The 12,033-nt window shown below is 38.2% G+C and overlaps 1 protein-coding gene across 1 annotated transcript in view; it reads right to left on the reverse strand.

The window, feature by feature from the left end:
* LOC127523504 (ras-related protein Rab-26) overlaps nucleotides 1-12,033 on the reverse strand; it is a 97,205-nt gene that overhangs the window by 48,405 nt on the left and 36,767 nt on the right. The window contains exons 3-4 of the mRNA XM_051914264.1: nucleotides 7,029-7,070; nucleotides 4,859-4,925 (exon numbers count right to left, since the gene is read on the reverse strand). Of these exons, the coding sequence (XP_051770224.1) occupies nucleotides 4,859-4,925; nucleotides 7,029-7,070 (109 nt within the window). The remainder of the gene's footprint in view (nucleotides 1-4,858; nucleotides 4,926-7,028; nucleotides 7,071-12,033) is intronic.

The raw sequence follows: 12,033 nt of genomic DNA on the forward strand, positions 1-12,033 counted from the left end.
CGGCACAGATGGGAGAGGCAGTCTGTGGGCGTCAGGAGTACAGTAGAGTGCCTCTTCTCACATTGATTCACTCAGCCTCACATGCACCCTAATAAAGCACCATACATGCAGGACAATATGAGTGCCACCATGCTTAATGTCTAAGGTGACTTCTCTGGGATGTAATTACTCTGGATCTGTATGCACACGTTTGCATGTGACATGTGACAAGCTCTAGAGGGAAAAATGTTGGCCGCAAAAAAGGTGTGCATTATTGCATCACTGAACATCAATTTAAATGCCAATCAAACGCCAAAGCGCATGCAGCGAAACAGTGTGGAGTGTGTGTGTGAATGCATCAGAACCTCATTTAAAAAGGTCATAATAGCTGCTGCTTATGATCCAATCAGTCTTGTTTGAAAGTGTAAGTACGTGGGCTGGTGTGGGTGGGTCGCACATGCTCTCAGAAAGCATCACTGAAAAATTAACAATGCACTAAAATGGTTTTGAAACTGCGGGAACGCAAAACAGCTACTCTGCCTACAGGAACATGCATTTTGTTATTACTGTTTGTCATTTGGTTCTGCTTTAGATGGCCGGTACTTCAAATCAACTGCATTTCACTCCAGCACTAAGTGCCTCTTTCTGTTCCAGGTTGGTTGAAATGGCAGAAACGCAAGCACAAAAGCAAGCTTACATAATTGAAATTCAGTAGTGCATCTCTCCTAAGATATATGTTTGGTACAAAGTTTTATATATCCAAGAGATATTTATTCTGAACACATCTTTCTGGTTTGGTGTGTTTCGAAGGATTTGCACAGAAAAGGTTCAACACCATCTTTGCAGTGAAAAGACTTCAAAGACGCTTTAAACTATGTTATGCCCTTTTACAAGGTCTTGGTTTTGTTTTTGGGCTCTACTAGAATAGGTTTTCATGCTTGAATGTTCATATTCTCCATTGTTGGAGCTCTTCTCAGTCTGTCAGTAACGATCTGTTTAGTTCCTGTCTCTATGAATCCCCTCCTTCCTCCTCCTGATTGGTTGGCTGGAGTAGTGTGTTGTGATTGGTCAAGCACATTGAGCATGTTTGTGAAATGCCCCGCCCCTTATCATAACCGTGAGTTTCAACACAATACTAACTCAACCAGGCCCCGCCCCTTTATTTAGCATATGCCTTGGGTGGGAATTATTTAAATGAGGAATTTTGTGATGTGTTCGTTCACGGAAGAAAACTCAAGACTACAATGGAGGGAGTAAAAAAGTAAGATCTTAAAACACTTGGTTTTAATGTTCTAAAACAACCACCAAGAACCAAATTTCTCTCACATTTTTCCATGTCATTAACATTATCTACTGCCGAAACAAAACTTTTATGTTAGGCATTTTCTCTCCCATAGAAATCCATTATAAATAAGGTATATAAAAAAACAAACATTTGCACTTTATGGATGACTTTATGGATAGTCCTACTGCCTATGAAAGTTGATGAACCCAGAATATAAATGCAATATTCTTAACATTTCTCCATAATGGTTTTCTATGGGGAAGAAAAGGCTTGTTTTTGGATTGTGGTGTTGTTGTTTTGGCAGTAGATAATGTTTGTGACATGCTAGTCATATATGAGTGCTTCTCAACTGGTCTGTTCTGAAAGGGTCGTGAACAGCAAGAGAAAAACAATACTGAATGCAATTGATAAAATGCAGCTAACCATATAATTATGCACAGTTAGGATGGCACAATAAATATGTTTCAGAAAAACATTTCCCATATCTTTTGTTGTTAACATCAAATGGTAGTTTTAGGACAAATTCATCTGCCATGTTTGCTGAAAAAGCCACATTAGACAGATGCGTGATCTCACGACCTCAGACTACATCAAAAATGGGTTCACGGGTAAATCGCGGCTCTGCTGTTGATTATGCATTTAAAGAATGTTATTATTGCTACTCAATTTAAAACAAAACTATACATGATCATAAATCATAAAATGATCATGTAGTCCAAATCATAAAAAATTCATCAACAATGTGTTCATGGTAAATCACACTTGCTGTTGCATTCACAAAATTTCTATTTTCTTCTTTATTCCTAACATGTCAGGTTTTGTTGCAGTTCAGAATTCAGCTCATAATAATACATTTGTGGAGGCATTTTAGGTTAATCGTATGATAAACCGTTGGGTCGCCACTTAATGTCATGTGTAAAATCTAAAAACTAGTTGAGACCTGCATAAAGTGAAGGAGAAAGCAAAATAGAGTGATAAATGGCTTAGACGTGCCATTTTTAGAATTCTATTAATAAAAGCACTAAATACGTCATAGCAGGAGTTTAGACAGAGACACACTGACAAACCATTTCCTACTCAGAACGTGTTTGCAACTTTAACACTGTCTTTAATCTGTCTTGTTTTCCTTTAAAAATATCATTAAGACACCAGAATTAGGTTTATTTTTCTCACACCATTTGCATTTAAGCAACCTCACTGTTTTATTTTTATTTTCTTTATTTTTTCTGTACAGATCCCCCACATGACATAGGAAAAAATATGTTTTGTGGCCATGAATTATGAATTAATTTCCTCATTTTATTAATTTGTTCCCTCTTTTTAATAAATCATGGCCACAACTTACTAATTCGTCCCATTGTTTTAGTTAAAGGGGTCATTTGATGCTATTTTAAGAGTTTATTATTTTCATTATTGGGAGTAATAGAATAGGTTAGCATTTAATGTTCAAAAAACACATTATTTTTCACATATAGCTCCTCTATTCTTAGTCTTTCTGAAACGCTCTGATTTCTACAAAGCCCCTGCTCCCGAAAAGCTCTGATTGGCCAGCTGACCCAGTGCATTGTGACTGGCCAAACACCTCATGCGTGTGTCACATGTAACTCCCCTTAACTGCGAGCTTCAGCTTCCAAGGCTTTAAGCAACTGTAAACACAGTTAATAATGTTGGATTCTGAAAATGCGGATGATCAATCAATCAGAACCAACTTTACAAGCACGACTTGAGCAGAACGTTTCACAGAGGTCACTAGTCTTTGTATACAGCCAGTGTTGAGCTCTCCCAGGTTCAGGAAGATGTCCTCTGTAAAATACGCTGTGCACAAGCAATCCTTTGGGTTGTACTGCTGAGGAACAGCTTTATAAATAAATCTTAACCTCTGATTCCTAATTTCATCCATTTTCGGAAGCCAAACAAAGCAGGTTCGCTTTCACATCTGAACACACAGAGCCCCATCATACGCTCGCCGCAATGCGACTCCAGGCGAGACGCAAGTGTTTTTTGCTAGTTTCAGCCTGACGCAGTTATCATTTTCACGTCCTGCGCCACATTGTTTAAATAGCAAATGCATTTGAGCCCATTTGTGCACCCATGGGCGTGCTGGTCTGAAAACGAGGTGTGTTCAGGTGCATTGTTGGTGTGTTGCTATTTTGAGGCAACTGAAAACGACTGCGCCATTGACCAACTGAAACCTGGTCTAAAGACACAGTATTTTTTTTTTTTTTTTTTTTTTTTTAGTAATATGCGCCTATAGGCAGGTGCACAACGTGTGTACACTCTGCTTATTACACACACAGGGACGTGCAGCAGCGCACAAACATTTTTAAATATTAAAAATAAAAGGATTCCTCTCTGGAGAAAAATTCAGTCTTTCCGCTTGCAAATTCCGCCATGTAAATAGCGAATCCGCCATGGTGCGAGTGCAACTGGCTTTTAAAGGGAATGGGAGATGAGACTCTGATTGGTTTATTGCACTTTACACCCAAAACACACCCATGACTCATTAAGAGAATAGGGACAACCCTTTTGGACCATGCACCTGGCGCACCGACCATTTTTTCCATCGTTAAACTAGCAAAAGTGGATTCAGACACGCCCTAAGTGCACCTGCGCCATGTGCTTCAGACCATGTGCTTAGATCGTTAAAATAGAGCACACAGCATCTCTGTGACATGATGACAAAGCTACAATTCACTGAAGCCTCGTCTTCTCTCTTGTCGTATGCCTTTGGGCAGCATTATGCTAATATTTCACACTGTGACATAGATGTTTGCAGAAGTAATATCTGGACTTGGATTGAGGCGTTTTATGCAGGTCTGAATTCTCTGATAGATTGAATAAATCCTTTTGTGGGACACTATGAGCTTTGTAACTTTGCAGATCATATACATGCACAAACAGATACATTAAATCAAAATGAGAGGACAAATTAGTACAACGTGAACATGGTTTACTAAAACAAAGGAACAAATTAAAGGGTTAGTTAACCCAAAAATGAAAATTCTGTCATTAAGGAACTCACCCTCATGTCGTTACAAACCCCTAAGACCTACAGTACGTTCATCTTCATAACACAAATTAAGATATTTTTGATGAAATCCGATGGCTCAGTGAGGACTGCATTGAGAGCAAAGCCACTGAACCTCTCAAGGTCCATAAAGGTACTAAAAACATATTTAAAACAGTTCATGTGAGTTCAGTGGTTCTACCTTAATATTATAAAGTGACGAGAATACTTTTTGTGTGCCAAAAAAACAAAATAACGAATTTTCAACAATATCTAGTGATGGCCGATTTCAAAACACTGCTTTGGAGCTTTACAAATCGAATCAGTAGTTAATTTCTTTTCGACTGAAGAAAGAAGGACATAAACATCTTGGATGACATGGGGTGAGTAAATTATCAGGAAATTTTAATTCTGAAGTGAACTAATATTTTAATAAGCAGTAATTAGGGGTTTATTGAGGCAGAAGTTAATAGTGGGAATTGGACCCTAAAACTAAAGTGTGACCATTTTTTTTACTGAAATCATACCAAACCGTGCCCCCAAAACAGAGATTTTTTGCAGTCATCATGTAGTACCACGCAACTCACCATGGGCGTCTCGGTAGTAGGCATGCGTCACGCTCCTGAATCGCTCCTGTCCCGCCGTGTCCCAGATCTACAGAGCAAGAGGAGACACAAACTTAACCTGCTTCATTCATACGTTCATCACACATATCAGATCTGACTGTAGAAGTGGAGCAGAGGGGCAGAAGCTTTAATTAGCCTGTGTGGTAATGGAGTGAGGCAGAAGACAAGAATGTGGATATATGGCTGAGGTCAAGACCTATTACACAGTCCCTGTCCTGATAAGAGCAGCCTGTCACCACACACAGAGACCTGTCGCAGGGTCATGTTTCACGCTGATGAAATGATGTGCAGACATGAATGCTGATGGGCAGGGCAGCCTGACATTAATAAAGACTGGGAGATCATGCACACACACACACACACACACACACACACACACACACACACAGATATGGCACTAATAAAATGTATATTCTGTTATTATGTACACATCCTCAAGTAAAATCTGTGTGACCTTCTTTCTTCAGTGGAACACAAAAGGAGAATATGCAGTTATTGATATATGTAATGAAAGTAAATGGCTCCAAAAATGACAAATAGTCATTAAAAAGCATCATAAATGACTCCTATTGAAGCTACTTTGTGTGACAAACAGACTGTGATGCAAGACATTATTCATGGAACATTTCGTTTTGTATTTTTTGCATATTTATTTTAATTTTTAATTTGTACTATGTAGCTCTCAAAGTATGCTCTTATTTAACTGAAGAGTGTAACTGCTTTTTGCCATTAATCAAATTAAAACTAATTAAAACTAAATCCATGTATGATCCCGTAATGGGAACATCTAAAATATTCTATATATGAAGCACCTGACAGAACTCTTTAATATTCTATATATAACATTTCCTTCTAAGAATGACTTTTGCAATAAATCTCATTCTGATTCTGATTAAAGAAATTCTATATATTTTTGGGTGAACTATTCCTTTAAAAACAAGATTCTTGAACAGCAACTTCACAGTCGCCATTATAATGAGGCTCAATCTTGATGTGTGAAAACACAGATTCACAATGAAAGCATGTGGAAGGATTATTCTGCTTGTTTTGAGATGTTTGCCCAATTTGACCTGACAGTGAGCACTGCAGTGTTCTTTAATAACACACACACACTCACCTATTGACCGCTCACGGTCCACAATAATTACACTAACAACCATAAAATCCATCCATCTACTGTAACAGTATTCTCTGATATGAGTGTGGTTCTTCAGCTGTCTGTCTGGTTAAATAAACACGCAGTCAAGTCTCTGTGTATCTATCAATAGTGCAAGCCATGCGGCTAATGGAGCGTTAAAGATTAATGACAGCCTCGTTAAACTCTCATTAGAGCTGATCCTCAAGATGTGCATTCATTGTTTACTTAGTCAATATTAGCCAGAAGGAGCAAAGCAACATCCAAATGTATCACCTCAGTATTTTAAACAGCAATGATATAATTGGAGTTGCTTTGAAATGAGATAATTAAATCACCTAATTACTCAAGGGATTAGTGTGAGCAAATAAGTGCCAACAGATGGTATCAAACCTAAAAGCTTGTTACATTGAAATTAACTGATGAATTTATCTCTCATAATAGTACTTCACAAAAAGTAAAAATGGTACGTATATGAGATATTTACAATATTAAAAAATCTTATTCATTATTTGTGTCTTGTTTTCCAGTACAAATATTTAAACATTTACTTTACAAACTTAAATCATAATACATTTACTTGAGAAGCAAAATGACTAAAGATATTAAGTCTTGGGTGAGTTTTTGCTTAAAACAAGAACAAATATCTGCCAGTAAGCTCAGAAAAAAAACATTTGTTTTGCTTTTGAAAAAAGTTTATTTTTCTGACCCCACTGGCAGATATTTATTCTTGTTTTAAGCACTTAATTTTGCCTTTTTTCAGAAAACAAATGATTTTTCTTCTCAAGTAATTTACCCTTGATTTAAGAATGTTCAGATATTTATACTGGAAAACAAGACAAATCAATGTAAACTTTGTAGAAAAGGCCGGCTTAGATCAGCAAGCAGTTCTGTTCTGGTCTATGCTAGTTTAGCACTTTTCAAAACACATAGTAAAGCTGTTCACTGGCATCTTGAGATATCATTAAAAAGTTGCATGCAAGAAATGACGCTCACCTGTAGTTTGACCCTCACACTGTCAATGTTCAGCACCTTATTCTGCAATAAAAGAGAAGAGAAAGGAAAGATCAGTCTTGCAAGTCATGGATTTGAACTGCTCCCTGCAGATGTCCCGTTACCGTTTTACTGTGGGTCACTGAGCAGAAGTGATTTGGCTTGCCTGGAAAGCAGCACAGATCCATCACGCTCTGAAGGTGAGGTGTCAGGAGAGAGAGTGGCAGCTTTGACTTTCAACTTTTATCAAATCTCCAGAGATGCTAATGCCACATGTTCTGCACAGCTCTGTTCGGCTTCAATCCGAAAGTCCAATAATCAGTCTTTATGGTTACACTTTATTTCAATGGTCCACTTTAGACATTCTGCTAACTAAGTAACTTTGCAACTACATGTCAATTAACTCTCATTAGGGTATTAGTAGGCTGATAGTTTAGGGTTAGAATAAGTTGACATGTACTTGTAAAGTTGACGTATATATGTACAAACATTTATGTTAGATGCGATTAATCGTGATTAAATGATTTGACAGCACTAATATATCAAATCACATCTGACATATATATGGGTCAATGACGTGATGGGTCATTTTTTTTGTCCAAAGGCCTTAATAATAATAAAAAACAAAGATATGACATCCAAAGTATGTAAGGTAGTACAACTAGAACTCTTTTATTGAATCCAAAAGGTTTTAATCATATTTTGCTACATATAAAGGTATTTTAAAGATTTTGAAGTGTCATTCGGTTTAACCGTCCACGACGGCGTTATTTGAAGATTAACAATGACAGACACATTTACATCACACGCTTGCTTTCTGGATGTGTTGTTTGCAAAATAAATAAAATTGAATTTTTCACTCAGTTCACGGACTTTGTTCTCAGTGCACAGTGCAAAAGACCCAACTGAATGATAATGAAATCAGTTTATCAGTTGTTGCAGCTCTGATGAATTAATAGAAAACTTTGAATTTCATTATAGCATCTTGTATTACATTCAATGTTGAAAAACCTGTGGAAAATTGGCACCATAATAGGTGATTTCCTCTTGCCATGCATTTATTGCGAAAAGGTCTGTTTATAGGCCTCCTGGGAGCTGATCTTGATCTAAGCGGATATAGAGTTGATCCACACATTCTAATGAGTGTGAATACTATATGCTCTCATTACACTGTCACTGTCACACCTAATGATGAGTGAGAAAACAAGCACCACATTTAAACACACACACAAACACATCAACAGTCCTTTGTTGTCAGCAGTTTGCCGACTCGTTCAGATCAGGGCTAATAAAGTCATGGCCAGTCTGTTTTATTTATCTTTCATATCTACTGCATCTTCTTTTGTTGCAGCCGGTGATGACCACAGTTGTTTTCTGCTTGAGTAGTGCTAAAAACAACAGCAAACAACTGCACTGTCATCTTCAGTGCCAAGGACAAACTCTTGGCATGTCTTGACATCAAACTGCCATTGTCACAGTGCTAAAGCACACACTAAATTGGAAGGTGTGACACTTTCCTAAAAAAGCTCCTTCTCTGCTAAACCAGCAGGACGTCAGGACGTGGGTCAGTACAGCTGTCATTGCATCAGAATATGACGGTGGCCATGCATTATAATAAACCTGCTGTCACACTGAGGTGGTCGAGCAGCAGAAACTCACATGACACGCCAAGAAAGTTTAATTCAGCAACAAAGCAAAACTACAATAGCAACATGAGGGAATCAAGAGGCCACACATAACAGTGATTTTACCATGGTAAAGTGCTTAAAAAACGGTGATAAGAGCAATGATGCACAATTATTATATGCGATTAATCATGATTAAATCATTTGACAGTAATATATGACTAATATATATAATCAATTAATGCTGTCAAATCGATTAATCATGATTAATATAATATAATATAATATAATTCAGTTCTGGCCATATGTAATTTTAAAATTCTGGCTAATATGATAAAATGACAATTCATTTTATGTTATGGACAAAAAAAATTATATATGGCCAGAATTTATTATATTATATTATATTATATTCGATTAATCATGATTAAATCATTGGACAGTAATATATGACTAATATATATAATCAATTAATGCTGTCAAATCAGTTAATCGTGATTAATCACATCTAGCATAATATATACACACACATTTATGTTAGATGCGATTAACCATAATTAAATAATCTGACAGTAATATATGACTAATATTATATATTGTATATAACTGTGTATGTAATTATCTCATTTATTTAGAGAAATTAGTAGTCCTTTCTAATCTACCTTTACGCATTTTTGTAAATATTATTATATCTTTTCATGTGACAACACTGAAGAAATGACACTTTGCTACAATGTAAAGTAGTGAGTGTACAGCTTGTATAACAGTGTAAATTTGCTGTCCCCTCAAAATAACTCAACACACAGCCATTAATGTCTAAACCGCTAAGTGAAAATGTCCAAATTGGGCCCAATTAGCCATTTTCTCTCCCCAGTGTCATGTGACTCGTTAGTGTTACAAGGTCTCAGGTGTGAATGGGGAGCAGGTGTGTTAAATTTGGTGTTATCGCTCTCACTCTCTCATACTGGTCACTGGAAGTTCAACATGGCACCTCATGGCAAAGAACTCTCTGAGGATCTGAAAAAAAGAATTGTTGCTCTACATAAAGATGGCGTAGGCTATAAGAAGATTGCCAAGACCCTGAAACTGAGCTGCGGCACGGTGGCCAAGACCATACAGCGGTTTAACAGGACAGGTTCCACTCAGAACAGGCCTCGCCATGGTCGACCAAAGAAGTTGAGTGCACGTGCTCAGCATCATATCCAGAGGTTGTGTTTGGGAAATAGACATATGAGTGCTGCCAGCATTGCTGCAGAGGTTGAAGGGGTGGGGGGGTCAGCCTGTCAGCTTAGACCATACGCCGCACACTGCATCAAATTGGTCTGCATGGCTGTCGTCCCAGAAGGAAGCCTCTTCTAAAGATGATGCACAAGAAAGCCCGCAAACAGTTTGCTGAAGACAAGCAGACTAAGGACATGGATTACTGGAACCATGTCCTGTGGTCTGATGAGACCAGATGGTTCAGATGGTGCCAAGCGTGTGTGGCGGCAACCAGGTGAGGAGTACAAAGACAAGTGTGTTTTGCCTACAGTCAAGCATGGTGGTGGGAGTGTCATGGTTTGGGGCTGCATGAGTGCTGCCGGCACTGGGGAGCTACAGTTCATTGAAGGAACCGTGAATGCCAACATGTACTGTGACATACTGAAGCAGAGCATGATCCCCTCCCTTCGGAGACTGGGCCGCAGGGCAATATTCCAACATGATAACGACCCCAAACACACCTCCAAGACGACCACTGCCTTACTAAAGAAGCTGAGGGTACCTAAACCCAGCATCTGTGGGGCATCCTCAAGCAGAAGATGGAGCAGCGCAAGGTCTCTAACATCCTCCAGCTCCGTGATGTCGTCATGGAGGAGTGGAAGAGGACTCCAGTGGCAACCTGTGAAGCTCTGGTGAACTCCATGCCCAAGAGGGTTAAGGCAGTGCTGGAAAATAATGGTGGCCACACAAAATATTGACACTTTGGGCCCAATTTGGACATTTTCACTTAGGGGTGTACTCACTTTTGTGGCCAGCGGTTTAGACATTAATGTCTGTGTGTTGAGTTATTTTGAGGGGACAGCAAATTTACACTGTTATACAAGCTGTACACTCACTACTTTACATTGTAGCAAAGTGTCATTTCTTCAGTGTTGTCACATAAAAAGATATAATAAAATATTTACAAAAATGTGAGGAGTGTACTCACTTCTGTGAGATACTGTACATATAAAAAAGTAGGCCTACATAATGACTGATATTGATTAACAAAATCATTTGTGCAATAGCCTCAAACCTGGATCAACCAATTAGAATGTAGAGTCAGAAACTCATTATTTATAATTCATGGCAGTCCTTGTTTGACTTCGTATGATAATAAACTGATGTGGTACACTATAGCTTTAGTGAAGATGCAGGTAACATGGGATGAATTCATTGAAGGTGCTGATACTTTCAGCTCAAGGTGTGCCTCGTTAAAATGGCCGGATAAGGAAGAGGTCCCAAGGCTCTTGTTAGTTTGGGTCATAAATAGGGAGGACAGTGGAGACATCACATGACTCATGGCGAACACCTACACTTCTTCTCTTCTGACTCTGAGAGCCCAGCAAATTACAGTGAGAGTAGCAGCTTATGTAAGGGCCCGATTCTGAATTCACTTTGTCATCACATTTGTACAGGGACACAGCCAAAGCCTTCAAGACAAACACTTGTGAAAACGAGCAGTTTTTAGACTTGAAGTGTGATTAAACCGGTGACGGGAAACCAGACCCACATTATAAACAGTCTCCAGAGAAAATCTGCAACACAACGAGGAGCTGATTTAATTTCCACTCATTTTAAATTAAGCACATGAGTGGATTTTGAATATTCATCAGCATTATTATTAGACCCAAAGCAAAGCACAAGTAGCGTATGCTTTTACAGGCATCTGTGCACTTTGCATCAGGAAAGACTAACCGAATTAACCTAATTCAATCACAAATGAATGCTTTGTTTTGTGGTCGGTTGCTGCTGTCAGTCAGTGTCTGTAGGGAAAGTCTGTTTTGTTCATGCTGTCAAGAGTTTCAGCTCAGCAGGTGACGCTACATTCAATACTAACAACTACAGCAGCTGCCATTGTAAGGCTCATTTTTTTAATGATAGTTTTGCCTCTATCTGTCACCATACAGGTTGATTGATTGGTGAAATGAGAGCTGTTATAACATCAAACAGTGAAAGTGAGCAGGGGAAGATGCACTACATTGATAGATTGATATTAGCCTTACTTTTGTAGTCTATTATACTTGTATTATTTACTTTTGGTATTATTGCATATTTGCATTGTTTTTCAGATTTACCCAACCTGAAGAGCACACAAAAACAAAACAAACTGTAGTTGGTCACTTTACATGTCAGTCAAAGTC

The sequence above is a fragment of the Ctenopharyngodon idella genome, chromosome 12 (genome assembly GCF_019924925.1).
Source record: "Ctenopharyngodon idella isolate HZGC_01 chromosome 12, HZGC01, whole genome shotgun sequence".
Classification (NCBI taxonomy): domain Eukaryota; kingdom Metazoa; phylum Chordata; class Actinopteri; order Cypriniformes; family Xenocyprididae; genus Ctenopharyngodon; species Ctenopharyngodon idella.